At 46.4% G+C, this 17,690-nt stretch overlaps 1 protein-coding gene across 1 annotated transcript; it reads left to right on the forward strand.

Moving 5' to 3' along the window:
• The first annotated feature begins 3,449 nt into the window (after window positions 1–3,449).
• LOC120933817 (C-type lectin domain family 10 member A-like) lies at window positions 3,450–13,923 on the forward strand. The gene is made up of 5 exons (XM_040347215.1): window positions 3,450–3,537; window positions 6,486–6,560; window positions 9,335–9,486; window positions 12,473–12,579; window positions 13,544–13,923. The coding sequence occupies exons 3-5, from the start codon at window positions 9,460–9,462 to the stop codon at window positions 13,731–13,733; spliced, it is 324 nt and encodes a 107-aa protein (XP_040203149.1). The 5' UTR covers window positions 3,450–3,537; window positions 6,486–6,560; window positions 9,335–9,459; the 3' UTR covers window positions 13,734–13,923.
• The last annotated feature ends 3,767 nt before the right edge of the window (window positions 13,924–17,690 follow it).

The raw sequence follows: 17,690 nt of genomic DNA on the forward strand, positions 1-17,690 counted from the left end.
CCAGCTTACAATAGAGGGGACTGGAAACAAAATCCCACCTCTGTGGTCTAGTAGACTGCAAGCGACAAATATTTTTGTCACCTCCAGCTAGGGCAGATGTAAACAGGAATGTGAACACCCCTTGTAATAGAAAAAAAGCAGGTCCTCTTTAAATGTGAGATCTGGGGGTCAAAAAGACGTCACATCTCATATTTACACTTAAAAGCAATAAAAAAAAAATTTCAATCATTTTTTTTTACTTTAACCACCAGATATCGGGGCAGGCAGCAGGTAAAGCATAATCCATAAATAGTCTGAGGTCAGGGCAGGCAGCAGGTAAAGCATAATCCATAAATAGTCTGAGGTCAGGGCAGGCAGCAGGTAAAGCATAATCCAGAGACAGTCTGAGCTCAGGGCAGGCAGCAGGTAAAGCATAATTCATAAATAGTCTGAGGTCAGGGCAGGCAGCAGATAAAGCATAATCCAGAGACAGTCTGAGGTCAGGGCAGGCAGCAGGTAAAGCATAATCCAGAGACAGTCTGAGGTCAGGGCAGGCAGGAGGTAAAGCATAATCCAGAGACAGTCTGAGGTCAGGGCAGGCAGCAGACAATAAGCATAATCCAGAGTCAGTCTGAGGTCAGGGCAGGCAGCAGGTAAAGCATAATCCAGAGACAGTCTGAGGTCAGGGCAGGCAGCAGGAAAAAGTTAAAAGAATAAAATAAGTAGTTGAAAAGGTGGAAGGGTAACAGGTAGTAGGTTCAGGTGTATAACTTTGTCCGGAAACACCAGCAACACAGCTTTTGTCGCCACTCTAGCCAGAGCGGGTATTGTGCCCCCGGATAGGCCTCTCTCACTAGCCTAGCAGCCAGAGTGTCACACGGAAACTTGGTAGAGTCTCTGCCACAGACCTTCCCATATATATTCAGTCCAGAATCCTCTCAGCACAGGATTAAGCACTCGGATCTCTCTTGAATAAATTCTTGTGAACTCAGAACTGACAGGCGACCATCACTCAGCCTCTCAGTAATGGTGCGTCCTTCAATGAAGTTCAAGGCCTCTCCTGAGCATACCAGCCTCGTGCTCGGTGCTCCCCCAGACAGGTTCTTCACAGAGTGGCTTCCTCCCTCCAGGACGGACAGCACAGGACCACTCTGCAAACGTAGACCCAGTCTGACTACCGGGCCTACTTGGTAGATCACAACCCCGGACCAACGTGATCCCGGAGCCAGGAACACATGAACACGCACCCCCGGCCAGGAGGGCCACACACGGGGGGGTGGTGGGATGACTGACCAGGACGGACGACGACCCCAAACTAATGACATCTGTCTCTTAAGTACCATCCCCCAGCATGCACAGCGAGATGATCAACTCTCACTGATTGGCTGCCAAGGAAGAACACCCAATACACCCTGACTCGACTGCTGCCACCCTTGGCCTAGGGTGCAGGGGCGGACTGACAACTCATGGGGCCCCTGGGCAATAGAAGATTATGGGGCCCCCGGGCTTACAGATGGCCACCAAGCCAGGAGGCATTACAGAGGCGGGGCAACTAAAATCTCAGGATTTTCACATCAAAAGCATGTCGATTTTGGACATATCAGGGACAGATGTAAAAAAAACCACAGATTTTGACAATCTGGGCCATATTCTCAGAAGAGTTACGACGGAGTATCTCAGGAAACTCCGTCGTATCTCTCTTTTTTGACCCGGGTATCTATGCGAGTGATTCTTAGAATCATTTTCGCATAGATACGCTGAAGATCCGACATGTGTAAGTCACTTACACTGTCGGATCTTAAATGTAATTCGCTGCCGGCCGCTAGGTGGCGTTTACGTTCAGGTCTCATTTGTTTATGCAAATGAGCCTGTTACGCCGATTCCCGAACGAAATCGCGTTGAGTAACCGTTGCTTACGTCGTTTGCGTAAGCGTAAGGTTCCCCTGCTATATGAGGGGTAACCTTACGCCAGTCCCACGTATGCCATGTTAAGTATGGCGTCGGGTCCGCGTCGTCTTTTCCCGTCGGGTACGTCGTTTTTGTAAGTCGTTCTTGAATACGACTTTACGTCAATGAAGCACACGTCGGCGTCATTGACGTTTTCCGCCGAGAACTGGAGCATGCGCACTGGGCTATTTTTAGCCCGGTGAATGCGCAGTTCGATCGGAACGGGGGTGCGCTTAATTTAAATATAAGCCGCCCCCTTTGAAATACGCGGGGATACGCCGGGCCTTTTACACTACGCCTCCGCAAACTACGGAGCAAGTGCTTGAGGAATATGGCACTTGCTCCAGTAAGTTGGGGCGGCGTAGTGTAAATGGCTTACGCTATGGCCGCGGAAAAAGTACAAGAATCTGGCCCTCTGTCCCTTGTTTTAATGAGCCTGGCAACCCTGATGGGGTCCCCTAGTGGCATGGAGCCCTTGGGCAGTGCCCGAGTGCCTCAATGTTCAGTTCGCCCCTGCTAGGGTGGTACCATCACCCCAGACAACAATAGTGGTCACTCACATGACTCTAGTATAACAGATGTCCTTAACCAATTAACCTTATTGCCTTCCTGGCATCACCATCATCATCCCCTGTCACCGACAGGTCATTAATTCCACTTAAAGTCTACTCCTTACCCGCAGAGACCAACCAACGCTGCCACGACAATCCAATTCCTGACCCTGCTAATGAAAAATAACAGAAAAAACACAACCAACACATAAATACAACACATACCATACTAATAATAATAATAATAAGGGGAGGGTGGGCGGGAACTTTCCTAAGCGCTGTGCTTGCCGGGGGGCGGGAAACTTCCCTTAAGTAAACTCCTCTCTCCGCCCCCCAGGTGCTAGCCAACCAATGGTTGTTTTCTGTCCCCTGTGATGTCAGTCACGCCAGCCCTTCACACAGTACACTGCGTTCCCCTGGTCTGGGCTTTACTGTACAGCCATGGCTGGAACAGAAGACCAAATTTGGCAAAACAATACAGTCAGAGGTAGTTAACTCTCTGACTACCCTCTAAATTTAAGGCAGTGCCAGCTAGAAAAGTAGCAGGCCGCTACACTTATATCATATAGATCCTTCCAGGCCACAGTAGAATTGGGGAAATATTCTGTATAAAATTACGAAAACATAAACACCGGTTGGTCACATCCTGGAGATCACCAAGGTCAATGTTCAGTTAAACTATATTGTATGTCGAGGTATCATTTAACCTCTTGATCTCCTTGAAATCCAGTGAGCTCCTTACTACAGAGATCTGACAACACAGTGACTTTTCTATATTGAAATCCCAAGTAACGTTGCCATCCCAGCCTAGTATTCTTCTGCTGGACTACAGAACCCCTTCCCCAATGTTATGGGGAGGAGGAGATGGGAAGAGTCTGTATGTGGGTCAGCCCTCCTGGGTAAGGGTATTTGTGGGCAGCAGAAACATCTGAGAAGATGAACATGTGTCCAGTTTATCGGACTAAAGATTGATTTCCTGTCTCCTCAGAACACGACGTGACGAGTAAAGTGACGAATATCAAGTCTCTGGTGAACCTTTTTCTGTCGGATGAAATCTCAGGTAACTGTAATAATAATGGCTTGGGTTAGATCTGTCCAATGCAAGCTTCCCAGGCCCCCCGGTATTCCAGGCTATGCTTTGGTGTTTGGTGTCCAGGTCTACTAAAGGACAAAAAGTCATTTAAAACTACTCGCGGCTACAATGTATTGTCGGGTCCCGGCAATACAGATAAAAGTCATTGGAAAAAAACGGCATGGGTTCCCCCCCAGTCTATTACCAGGCCATTTGGGTCTGGTATGAATATTAACCACTTACATACCGGGGGGCACTTACGCCCAGGCCAATTTTCAGCTTTCAGCGCTGTCGCAATTTGAATGACAATTGCGCGGTCGTGCTACACTGTACCCAAATGAATTTTTTTTATCATTTTGTTCCCACAAATAGAGCTTTCTTTTGGTGGTATTTGATCACCTCTGCGATTTTTATTTTTTGCGCAACAACTAAATAAAGACCGAAATGTTTGAAAAAAATATATTTTTTATTTTTTTCTGTTAATTGTTTTGTAAATAAGTACGTTTTCTTCTTCAATTATGGGCACCGATGAGGTGGCACTGATGGGAACCGATGAGGTGGCACTAATGGTCACCGATAGGCAGCACTGATGGGCACTGATAGGCGGCGCTGGTATGCTGCACTGATGGGCACTCATAGGCAGCACTGATGGGCACTCTTTGGCGGCACTGATGGGCACTTTTTGGTGGCACTGATGGGCACTCATGGGTGGCACTGATGGGTACTTATGGGTGGCACAGATGGGCACTGATAGGTGGGCACTGGGCATAGATGGGCACTAAGAGGTGGCACTGATGGACACTGGGTGGCACTGATGGACACAGAGGGGTGGCACTGATGGCATTGCTGGGCATCATTCCAGCCAGTGCCCATGTTGCCAGTCAGTGCCCATTTGTGGGCACTGATTGGCATCGATTGTGTTAATTTTTTTTTGCTCTATTGAGCACCGGGGGGCACTCCCTGGTGGTCCAGTGTTGGCATCTGAGGGGGGGGCTGCGCTGATAAACAATCAGCGCGAACCCCCCCCCTGTCAGGAGAGCCGCTGATCGGCTCTCCTCTACTCGCGTCTGTCAGACGCGAGTGAGGAAGAGCCGATCAATGGCTCTTCCTGTTTACATCGTGATCACATGGCTGATCACGTGGTAAAGAGCCTCCGCCGGAGGCTCTTTACTGAGATCGGAGATGCAGGGTGTCAGATTGACGCCCCGCATCACCGATCGCCACACCGCGGCCCAACGGGCGTGCGCTGGCATGACATCCTACAGGACATCGATAGACGTCCAGTCAGGATTTCACCACCACTTCCCGGACATCAATTGACTATTGACCGGGCGGGAAGTGGTTAAGGGTAACCTCGAACCAAAATGCATGGGGGCCCCCCAAATTCCACACCAGGCCCATTTTAGTTTCCCGACTATGAGATGATTTTGATCAAAGCCTGTATAAAGTTATGCAATTCATAAATGACTATTTACTAGACATGTGCACTGCCAAAAAATGTGTTTGTTTTTCATTTCATTTGTTTTTTATTTTTTTCTCGTTTTTCGGGCCATTCCTTATGATCGCAATTCATAAATTCGTAAATTTCAAAAATTCATAAATTCGAAAATCTGTAAATTTGTAATAATTTGTCAATTCGTAAATTCGTAAATCAGAAAATAAGTAAATAAATACAAAAATACAAAAGAACGAAAATCCGAAATAATATTTAATATTTTTTGTTTTTGTTTTTCGGGTCATTCGTTCTGCTCGCATTTCGTAAATTTGAAAATTCATAAATCGGAAAATAAGAAAATAAATCGGAAAATTCTAAATAATAACTAAATTACTGATGTATAGAAACGATTAAGTTATAGGTATTGGGATTTCCTTTCAAATTTGGCTGTTAGTGAACGTAACAAATACAAATCCGAAGTTACGAATTATCCAAGTTAACGAATGCCACATCTAAACAAATGGAATGGAACAAATTAATAGACATGTGCATTCGTTTTCGTTAGAATGCATTTTCGTCTGAAAATCTGTTTTTTTCTTTATCGTTTTAACAAACGATAACGAAAGTGCAAGAAACGAAAAAACCGAAAGATCCGACATAAAAAATGCTTTATTTTCGTTTTCGTTGCGGTAAAAATTCGATATAGAGAGATTCGACATCATAGAGAAAAGATCCGACATCATAGAGAAAAGATCCGACATTATAGACATAATAGATTCGACATTACAGAGAATAGATTTCGATTTATGAGAAAATAGATTCGACATTATAGAGAATAGATTCGACATTATCACTAGTCATACAACATTAGAATTCTTGTAGGCAAATATAACGGAAATGTACGATGCAACGTAAAGATTCGACATTCCGTCGAATATTAGTTTTTGAACAATCGATGGAAACTACAAATATTCAACGTTCCGTCGAATATTCTTTTGACCATTCGACAGAAACCAAGTATTATTGGATTTTCGGACGAAAGCTATTCCCCAACGAAAAACGAAATAAATCAAAACGATTTTCGGGAGTAACTAAATACATTTATTTTCCAAACGAAAACGAAAAAACGAAACAAAATATTCCTGTCTGCACATGTCTACAAATTAATAATAAAAAGTAATAATAAAAAGTTTTTATTATTACTATGGTTATTTATTATTATTAATTTGTTACACTCCATTCGTTTAGATGCGGCATTTGTTATTTCTGATCATTTGTAACTTCGGATAAATTTGTATTAGTTACGGTCACTAACAGCCAAATTTGAAAGGAAATTCCAATACCTATAATTTAATAGTTTGTTATTATTTCAGATTTTTGAATTTTCGAATCTTAGAATTTTCGAATTTAGAAATTTACGAATTAACAAATTTACGAATATTCCGAAAAATATGGGTTTTCGTTAACAGACATATTGATCTTTTCGTTGTTCATATTACAGGTTCTCTTACCAGCGACAATCAGAGGATTTTGGCCGCAGTGGGGAGACTAACAGATGGAATCCGCAACCCAAATGGTATGTTTTTTCCTGTTTCGGCAATTGGCGCACCTTCCCTCCTAACCTTAATTTTCTCTGAACCAACCACAGACCTTCTCACAGTTATTAATTGATCCTTTCTTACCAAAATATTAGTCCCAATCCAATGACTCTGTCACTCCCACCCACAACCCGCACTTGACACATCCACTTTTTTTGTCAGCCCAACCCAGGTCCCACCCACTGTCCACGTGGTCCAACCTATAAATAAGTTAGAAGTGGCCAGCATGACTGTGAAACTTTCACGTAAACACCCTTTTTATGAGTTACTGCACATGCTCAGAAACGTAAAGGGGTTGTAAAGGTAAAAATATTTTCACCTTAATGCATTCTATGAAAAAATTCAGACAATAACGCACCCCCCCACCCCCCATTTTACTTACCTGGCTCCTCGAAAGTCCCACGCTCGACCCCGACATCCTCTTCGCCGCTCAGCCTGGCCGTTGATTGGCTAGAGTGAATGGATTGAAAGCAGCGCAGCCATTGGCTGGCACTGCTGTCAATCACATCCAATGATGCGGCGCGCCAGGGGCGGGGCTGAGTAATACAGTAAGCGGCTATGGCCGCTCGCTGTATCACGGGAGACCTCCCGCAGGGATTCCACACAATGCGAGCTCGCTCGCATGAATGTGTGGAGTTCTTGCGGGGAGGACCAGAGACAGCTGCCGAGGGACCCCAGAAGACCAGGTTCGGGGCCCCTCTGTGCAAAACGAGCTGCACAGTGGAGGTAAGTATAACTTGTTAGTTATTTAAAAAAAAAAACATGAATCAGACCGAGACAGAAGTACAGTTAAATTACACTTGTTTAATAGTAGTAATAATAATAATAATAAAAAGATAAACAGAGTAAGCGTAGTCAAAACATAGCCAGAGATCAGGAACCAGATCGGATAGTCATCCAAGCCAAAGGTCAGGGAACCAGAGAAGAACGTAGTAGAACAGCAAGCAGGATCTGGAGCCAGAAGGAACGTCAGCCAAGCAAGTCTTCAACAGGAACGCAGGAGATAGTCTCTGTGATGTTGACCAAGGTGAAGGCAGAGATCATCTGAGGTGGACGGCTTAAGTAGGCAGGTCTGACGAGCAGGATCATCAACAGGTGAGTCACTGTGGAGAGATAGGAGCTGGCAATTAGCCGACAGCTGAGCGGCCAGCTTAGAGAAGGAAGGGCTGAGCACAGCCCTAACATTGGGTTGCGAATCTCAAGGGGTCTGTGGGCAGGGGGCTTATCGGAATCTGGAAGCCCCCTTTAGGAAGGGGGACATCAGATCGCGCCCCCCCATGTGAATGAGTATGGGGTACATAGTGCCCCTATCCATTCATCAAAAAAGTGTCAAAAAGAAATAAACGCAGAGACAGTTTTGACAATTCCTTTATTAAAAAAAAAGTGTTCCCCCCATGTAAATCCATTGTCAATTACGCCGCCCGGCACCCCCCAAAAAACAAAAATAAAAAGAACGCTTCCACCATCCATTAAGGCTGGCCCCTTATTTGTAAGCTGTGCCGTTTGACAGTTCTTTTATAGGTAAGGGGCGGGACCACTTGGCGACATCATCTGGTGGCACTGCCCCCTTGTGACATCACAGACCGGTGTATGCTGAGACAGTGATATCATAAGCTAGCAGTGTCCCAAGGTGACGTCGCTAGGTGCCTCCGCCCTTACCTAAATAAGAACTGTTAAATGGCAGAGGAGGCATTCGGCAGTCGGGCTTCAATGAGTGTGGAGCAATTTTTTTATTTTTCGAGTCTGGCGGCTGCATCGGGCATCACGTTTGATGATGGATTTACATCGGGGGACATTTATTTATTTATTTTTTATAAAGGAATTGTCCAAAAAGTTTTTGGTGAATGAGTAGGAGGTAGGGAGTATCCCCTACTCATTCACAGGGGGGGGGGCTGGGATCTGGGGGCCCTCTTCTTAAAGGAAGCTTCCATATTCTGATAAGCCCCCTGCCTGCAGACCCACAAAACCACTGCTCAGGGTTGTGGGGAAGGGACCCTTGTCCACATTGACATGGGGACAAGGCGCTTTGGGGTGGGGGACCACATTCTTCCATGTTGAGGGAATGTGGTCTGGTATGATTCATGAGGGGGGCTGTTCGCTCCGATGACCTGCCAGGCTGAATGCTCCGATAAGGGTCTGGTAGGCATTTTGGGGGGGAACCCTTAAAATCCATAGTAGACCCGAAGGGCGCAGCATGCACTGTGCAGCACCCAGTGCATTGCAGGGCGTTTGGTGTGTCAAACACCTGCCAAACACCCTGCAAATGTGGGTGTTCCCTAAACGAGGAGAACAGCCAATGTTCGGCCCAAACTCTACTAGTGACATACTTTCTTCTATGTTGTTCTACCAGGTAACTAGCTGGCTGTTGCTGCAGCCCCCTCATAATCCAGGGCGTATGCAGAATAGAGTGTGATGGGAATATATTTGGGGTTCCACCCTTAGAGAATGAACTCTCTATTAAGATTGAGCTATTCCAGGTACAGGGAAGAGGTTCCAGGGATTGATTCCATTGTCTATGTACACATCATTTACAAACCTTTGATGAAAGGTCAGCTTTAATAGAAACAGATGCAGGAAAAAAAAATCACCTGCTGGTCTCCAACATAACAAGACCCTTCCAGTTTTTCTGTCAACTACAATAGTCTACCTACGATTCTCATCCACCCTTCTCTCTCCTCTCTCGCTTCTTTCTCCTCTTCTCCTCTATTCCTTCTTTATTTTTTCCTCCATGCTTTCTCTTTCCCCCTCCCAGGCACCACTGATCCATTGTGCGGTTCAGAATGGACACACTTTGGCCTAAACTGTTACTACCTCTCCCGCTACGCGAGGCCGTGGAATTACGCCAAGAAACACTGTGAGGATAAGAAGAGTCACCTGATGGTCATCAACAGCCTGGAGGAGATGGTGAGGATAACAATGTGTAGGTGGTGCCCCTTTAAATAGACCTGTCACATGGGGGCTGCCAGTCCCCAGCTAACCTACTCCAGCATCACACTAACAAGAGTAGAAACATAGCCAAAGAAAGAAAACCAAGGCTGGGGCAGAAAACCTAAGAGAGACAATCCACTCACTATCCATCAATACACAATAAGACTTGACAACACAGGCACAGAAAGAACACCAAGGTTGGGGAAAAAATCCTAAGCAAGACATTCCACCCATCATCAATATAATGCCAGACCTAACAACCTAGCCAGCCACATATAAAACACCAAGGTCGGGGCAGAAAGAGACATTTTGCTTACTCTTCATTAATGCATAACAAGACTGGACATCATAGCCCCAGACGGAATACCAAGGTTGGGGCATAAAGTGTGAAAGAGATTTTTCTGCCCACTATCCATCAATTCACAACAGAACTTGACAACATAGCCAAAGAAGGAACACCAAGGCTGGAGAAGAAAGCTTAAAGCGGGGGTTCACTCTAAAAAAAAAAAAAAATTCTACCATGCCATCCAGCATACTAGCGAGAGCTACAGTATGCCTTTATTTTATTTTTTTGCGCCGTACTCACAGTTTAATCCCGTAGTTAAGTTTCAGACTCCCCGCGGGAGTAGGCGTTCCTATGCAGAGGGGAACATGATTGACGGCCGGCTATGGCGCGTCACGCTTCCCGAAAATAGCCGAAATAGGACTTGGCTCTTCACGGCGCCTGCGCAGTCAGCTCCTAGTCTGTATAGCCGTATAGCGCCGTGACGAGCCGAGTCCTACTCCGGCTATTTTCGGGAAGCGTGATGCGCCATAGCCAGCCGCCAATCATGTTCCTCTCTGCATAGGAACGCCTCCTCCCGCGGGGAGTCTGAAACTTGACTACGGGATTAAACTGTGAGTATGGCACAAAAAATAAAATAAAGGCATACTGTAGCTCACGCTAGTATGCTGGATTTCATGGTAGAAACTTGTTTTTTAGGGTGAACCACCACTTTAAGGCCCATTTCACACAATGGCCACGGATCTGCCTGTCTGTTTTTCAGGCGGATCTGAGCAGGCCACCCATTGACTTCTAGGGGCAGGCAGATGTCAGCGGATATGTGTTTTCTGACACCTGCCTGCCATCCGATCCAACAAGATCCGCTCAAAACAGACGAATGGCGATACATTCACCGTCCGTCAAGCAGAACGGATCGGATGAAAATGGGCAGGTTGTCCGTTTTCATCCGATCCCCCCATAGAGAACGGCAAGGCCCTGACAAGTTGATCTCCCGCTGAGCTGGCGGAGTCCATCCAGCGGATCTGCTTCGTATGAAAGAGGCGTAAAAGATACACATTGAAACATCCTGCCCACTCCCTATCAATACACAACAAGATTAAACAATACAGCCACATAAAGAACGCCAAAACATGGGCATAAAGGCTAAAGAGAAACATTCTGCCCCCCCATCAATGCATAACAAGACTGGACAACTTATCCACAGAAAGAACCACAAGCCTGGGGAAGAAGAACTGACAGACTTTCTGTCTACTCTCCATCAATGCACAACAAGACTAGACAATGTGGCCACAGAAGTAACATGCCGAGCAGTTCACTGGTTCTTTTATTCAAAGACAACAAAATAAATTACAAACGGGAAGTAATCACCACAATAGTCAATCGCTTCCTCAATACAAAATGACATCACAGGTAATGACAAACAGTAAAGGGTAGGGCACTCACAGGAAGGGAAAGGGGGGGGGGGAGTGCACACGAGATCCTTTGATGTAATACAAACAACCAATGAAAAATAGTTAAAGGATTCCTATGGGTGTGTCTGAGCAGAGACAGGGTGCATGGAAGCTAAACAAACATGGACTCTGTCTCTGACCAAAACAACCCAAAAGCTCCTATATTACCGCTGATGGGAATCCTTATTCTGCGCTGTTTCAGAGAACAACGCATACCCGGATTATACTACCGTTCCTTGTGGATTGGAGGCTATCTGCAGGTGTATGCAACGAATCCCGACCATGCTGATCAGACACAGCAAAGACAAGAGAGTACATCCGCCTATAACCAATAATGTCCTTGCAGAGCGAACATATCTCCTCAGGCGATCGTTTTGTGCACAGGGGTCCTTCGCCGACAGACATATCCCCACTCTGCAAACACGTCTCTCCAACCTCAAGAAGTTTTCCACTACCAGACGGGACTCAACCAGCGTCAGCCTGCCCCAGTCAGCTCTTTAGAGCGGGCCGCAGGAGTAATAACACTGGGCCACACTATGACAATACATATTGAATAAATCTTCATAAAATGTCCACAACAGCAGAAAGATTCAGGGAGACACATTCTGCCCACTCTCTATGAATACACAACAAGATTAAACAATGTAGCCACAGAAAAAACTCAAAGGCTGGGAAAAAAAGACTGAGACATTATGAACACCCCCCTCCCCCCAAGGTAATACACAATAAGATTAAACGATGTAGCTACAGATAGAACCCCAAGACTGGGACAGAAAGACTGAGAGAGACATTCCACCTGCTGTGTATCAATACACAAGACTAGGACAGCATAGCCACAGACGAAACACTGAAACCTGGGCATAAAGGCAAATAGAGACATTCTGCCCACTTCCCATCAATACACAGCAAGATTAAACAGTGTAGCCACAGATAGAACCCCCGAAACTGGGTCAGAAAGCCTGAGAGAGGCCTTCTGCCCATGCTCAAACAATACACAACAAGACTAGACAACATCACTACAGAAGGAACATGAAGGCCGGGGCAGAAAGACTGATGGACATCCTGCCCACTCATCATCAATACTCCTAGAATAACGCCTAGAAGAGCAGAGCTAACTGCACCCCCACTACTCTACTGGTATTTTGGTTCTAGTTGTAGACATTAATGTGTAAGCTCTTCTGGGGAGTATATAAAATATTATGTAGTGATTTTTTCTTTTTTTATATAGAATTTTCTAAGCAACATTTCACAGTCCCAGAGTTTGTGGATCGGTCTTTCAGTTGATAAGGGAATCTGGACGTGGGTGGACGGCACATCTTATGAGAGATCTCCAAAGTAAGTCACATGATCTTCTTCCTTCTCACATTACATTCAATAAACAAAAAATTGTTCCCCTTTCTGTGCAGATGTTGGACCTTTTACCTAAAATAGTCTACCTGTAGGCTTCAATCGAGCTTTAAAAAGTCACCTGCTTTTAGACCTTGCCAACAGTTATAGTCAATGGGGTAGATTCAGGTAGCTACGCTATAATTTACGGCGGTGCAGCATAGTGTATTTACGCTACGCCTCCGCAACTTACAGGAGCAAGTGCAGTATTCACAAAGCACTTGCTCCGTAAGTCGCGGCGGCGTAGCGTAAATGGGGCCGGCGTAAGCGTGCGTAATTCAAATGGGGAAGGGGGGCGTGTTTTATGGTAATATGTGATGACCTGATGTGATTGACGTGATTTACGAACGGCGCATGCGCCGTCCGTGTACATATCCCAGTGTGCATTGCTTCCAAGTACGGCGTAACGACGTATTGGTTTCGATGTGAATGTAAAATACGTCCAGCCCTATTCGCGAACGACTTACGCAAACAACGTAAATAATTAAAATTTCGAAGCGGGAACGACGTCCATACTTAACATTGGCTGCGCCTCCTAATAGCAGGAGCAGCCTTACGCAGAAAAAGCCTTTACGCAAAAGGCGTAAAAAACTACCGCCGGGCGCACGTACGTTTGTGAAACGGCGTATCTAGGAAATTAGCATATTCTACGCCGACAACAACGGAAGCGCCCCTAGCGGCCAAAGTTATATTGCACACAATTCTGCGCTGCCGCAATCATGTTACGTCGGTGGAGGAAGCCTATTTTTTCAGCGTAACTGCCTTTGAGAATCGGCGTAACGCTACGCGGGCGCGGATTTCAAATTACGGCGGCGTATCTGGAGATATGCCACCGCAAAAGGTATGTGAATCTACCCCACTATCAGCACTGGCCCAGTGGCCCAGTGACTAATGTCCTTTTTTTCCCCGGCAGGTTCTGGAGAGAGGGGCAGCCTTTTAGCTGGGATTACTATGGATTTGACCAGGATAGCTCTGAACATTTCTTTGAACTTTTCCAACACCACATTGAAGAAAGGTGTGTTTTTTTGGAAGACGGAGAGGGCTGGAGCTCTTCTTCCTGCTCCGATAGTTACCAATACGTCTGTGAGAAGAAGACATTGTGACCTACAGACTTCTCCTGATATCTCCATCTCCTAATTAATCCTTCACCATACTGCAGTGATGGAGAATCTACTAACAAAGCAAAATGTATCCTGCTGGGCATTCTGGGACTTGGACTACCTTGTGATGAGGGTTCCTCAAAATGTCTACACCCCATCTCCAGCTTTCAATTTATTAAACAACTAAACTCCACCTGCCAATTGTTCTTCAGCTAGTTTAGTCACACAAAAAGTGAGGGAGGGGAAACACTCTCACAACTGCCACCCGTGGCTCTTCAATAGGGAGGCCATCATTACCTGGTGCCTTAGAGTTAGGGAACGTTGCCAGGGCGAGCTGCAGCTCCTCCAGGGATAAGGGTGAATTCAATATATTTTTATCCTCCCCCTGATTTGTCGGGAGGGTAATGTCATCCAAGAATTGAGTTAAGGAAGTTTCGGGATAGGATACTTTCGAGGAGTAAAGATCTTGGAAGAAGGTACAGAATCCCTTCATAATTGATGGGGTTTCTGTAACCACCTTAGTCGGTGACACCGCTAAGCTGTGTATGACTGGGGGCGGCTGTTGTGACCTGACCCATACCTCTTCAGTGACTCCCACATCCATTATTTTAATAAAACCTCATCAGCAGATGACCGGGCAGAGACTAAAGTCAGTCACTTCCCAGCTTCCCATGCAGCCATAGGTCATGTAGTATGTCTAAAGCATGTAGGCCTCAAAATGTATAACGCATTTAACGTATACCTCAACTCCCACTAACATTAGTGAAGTGGCGGCTGATATGAATAGAACCTTCCTTAGATATCCTCCAGAAAGTTGCGGAAGTCCAAAGTGCACTTTATGAAGGCCTCTAGCTGCTGTGGTGAAGAATTCTGGCCTTTTCTCTCCCATTCCCTTTACCTAATGGTCAGTGAGGAAATCTCATAGCTGTGAAATATAGAGCGTTATGGATCTTGGGGCTCCTGGAATGCCCTGGAAGATGTATGTCACCTTTAGGTGCCAGTTATTCATATGTGGTGCAAGTTTATTTCTTATACTCTGAGTGTGTCACATTATTTATGCCCTCGGTGTCGGGGTTGGGCTCAGCCCTTCCTTCTCTGAGCTGGCCGCTCGGCTGTTTGCAAATTGCCCAGCTCCTATCTCTCCATAGTGACTCATCTGTTGATGATCCTGCTCGTCAGTCCCGCCTACTTGAGCCATCCAGCTCAGTTCCTGTTGAAGACTTGCTTGGCTGACGTCCCTTCTGGCTCCTGATCCCGTTTTCTGTTCTACTACATTTATCTCTGGCTCTCTGACTTTGGCTTCGCTGACTACCCGATCCGGTTCCTGAACTCTGACTATGTTTTGACTACGCTTACTGGGGTAGATTCACATAGACTTACGAGGGCGTATCAGTAGATACACCGTCGTAAGTCCGAATCCCTGCCGTCGCAACTTTAAGCATATGCTCAAACTGAGATACGCTTAAATGTTGCTAAGATACGACCGGCGTATGTCTCCTACGCCGTCGGATCTTAACTGCATATTTACGCTGGCCGCTAGGGGCGTGTACGCTGATTTACGCCTAGAATATGTAAATCAGCTAGATACGCCGATTCACGAACGTACGCTCGGCCGTCGCAGTAAAGATACGCCGTTTACGTAAGGGGTTTTCAGGCGTGAAGATAAACCACCAAAAAAATGGCGCAGCCAATGTTAAGTATGGCCGTTGTTCCCGCGTCGAAATTTGAAAATGTTACGTCGTTTGCGTTACTCGTCTGTGAATGGGGCTGGCTGTAATTTACGTTCACGTCGAAAGCATGACAATTTGCCGACGTCATTTGGAGCATGCGCACTGGGATACGTCCACGGACGGCGCATGCGCCGTTAATTAAAAACGTCAAATACGTGGGGTCACTAGTATTTTACATAGAACACGCCCCCAACCAGCCTATTTTGAATTAGGCGGGCTTATGCCGGCCCAGTTACACTGCGCCGCCGTAAGTTTCAGCACAGGTTCTATGTGAATACAGGACTTGCTGCTCAAACTTACGGCGGCGTAGTGTATCTGAGATACGCTACGCTCGCCTAATTCTACCTGAATCTAGCCCACTCTGTTTATGTTTTTATTATTATTATTAAACAAGTGTGATTAACTGTACTTCTGTCTCGGTCTGATTCATGGTTTCTGACACTCATACACCACAATGAGATCATACCCTGATTGTCGAGGTGCAATACACATGTAAGGTACAGCATTTCACTGTTAAAGGCACGTGGCATAAATTCTAACAATGCACCTGGGGTAGATTCAGGAAGCAATTACGCCTGCGTATCCATAGATACGCAGCGTAATTGCTAAGTAGCGCCGGCGTATCGACTTTCTGTATTCAGAAAGCCCGATACGCCGACTGTAGCCTAAGATACCACTGGCATAAGGCTCTTATGCAGTCGTATCTTAGGGTGCATTCTTACGGTGGCCGCTAGGTGGCGCTCCGGTAGTTTTCAGCGTAGAGTATGCAAATTGCATACTTACGCTGATTCACAAACGTACGCGCGACCGACGTTAGTTTTTTACGTTGTTTGCGTAAGTCGCTTTCATCGTAAGGCTGCTCCTGCTATTAGGAGGCGCAGCCAATGTTAAGTATGGACGTCGTTCCCGCGTCGCGATTTTCAAATTTTGCGACGTCATTTGCCGCAATGCACGTCGGGAAATTTTAGGGACGGCGCATGCGCGGGATGTTCGACGCGGGAACGCGCCTAATTTAAATGATTCACGCCCCCTACGGGATCATTTAAACTACACGCGCTTACGCCGACCCCTTTTACGCTACGCCTCCGCAACTTTACCGGCAAGTGCTTTGTGAATCAAGCACTTGCCAGTAAAACTTGCGGAGGCGTAACGTAAATTTCTTATATTACGCCAACGCAGTTTTGAGCGCCCCTACCTGAATCTACCCCCTGTGTCTAGAAAACATGAGTTGGAGCCCCCCCCCCCCCCTAAAGTGGTTGTTCCAAGGATCTGGTTTGAGGCTTTTAAGCCCCATTTTCGGACAGTTGACATTTAATGTAGGACCTTCCCGAAAATAATCATTTTACATATCAAATAATACAGTGAAGGATTTTCACAAGCTGCTCACCGTTCATTTCAAGAGACATTCATTTCTGCTATCTTGGAACACCACCTGGCTACCAAACACGTCACTGGAGAGAAAAGAGATTGGCTGTTTCCACTTTCCACAGTAAGACATTTCAAAAATCTGGAGAACAATAATTTATTGTTATAAAATATAGAAACTAACATTAGCATATAACCACTTAAAGAAGAACGACTGAATAATTATATATCTTTTTAATGTTCTGTCCCCTATGTCAGGAGTCTCCAACCACCTGGACTCTGGGTCAGTGCCTCACAGTGGGAAAGCTAGACATTCTTTCACCCGCGTCCCCCCCCACAGAAACAGGACAGGATTAGGCAGGAAAGTGAGAAACTCCCAGGCTATAGCTATTGAGTCAGCTGTCTGTCCCCTTCCCTGTCCTCTGGTCCCCCCTGCTCCTCTGGTACTCCCTGTGCTCCTCTGGTATCCCCATGCTCCTCTGGTACCCTCCGTGCTCCCCTGGGCGCCCCTGTGTTCCTCTTCTCCCCCACATGCTCCTCTGTTTTCCACTGTTCCTCTATTCCCCCCATGTTCCTCTGGTCCCCCTTGCCCCTTTTTTTCCCTCATGCTCCTCTGGTACCCCCCATGCTCCTCTGGTACCCCCCATGCTCCTCTGGTACAGCCCCATGCTCCTCTGGTACCGCCCCATGCTCCCCTGGTACCGCCCCATGCTCCTCTCCTCCCCCACATGCTTCTCTGTTTTCCGTTGTTCCTCTATTCCCCCCAATGCTCCTCTGGTCCCCCCGTGCTCCTCTGCCTCCCCCCTGCTCCTCTGCCTCCCCCCTGCTACTCTGTACCCCAATGCTTCTCTGGTGCCCCCCTGCA

The sequence above is a fragment of the Rana temporaria genome, chromosome 3 (assembly GCF_905171775.1).
Source record: "Rana temporaria chromosome 3, aRanTem1.1, whole genome shotgun sequence".
NCBI lineage: Eukaryota > Metazoa > Chordata > Amphibia > Anura > Ranidae > Rana > Rana temporaria.

Coding starts and splice junctions, on each gene's coding strand:
- LOC120933817 (XM_040347215.1), top strand. CDS start 9,460: ATGGTCATCAACAGCCTGGAGGAGATG. Junction 9,487..12,472: donor TCAACAGCCTGGAGGAGATG/GTGAGGATAACA, acceptor TTTTTTATATAG/AATTTTCTAAGCAACATTTC. Junction 12,580..13,543: donor TCTTATGAGAGATCTCCAAA/GTAAGTCACATG, acceptor TTTCCCCGGCAG/GTTCTGGAGAGAGGGGCAGC.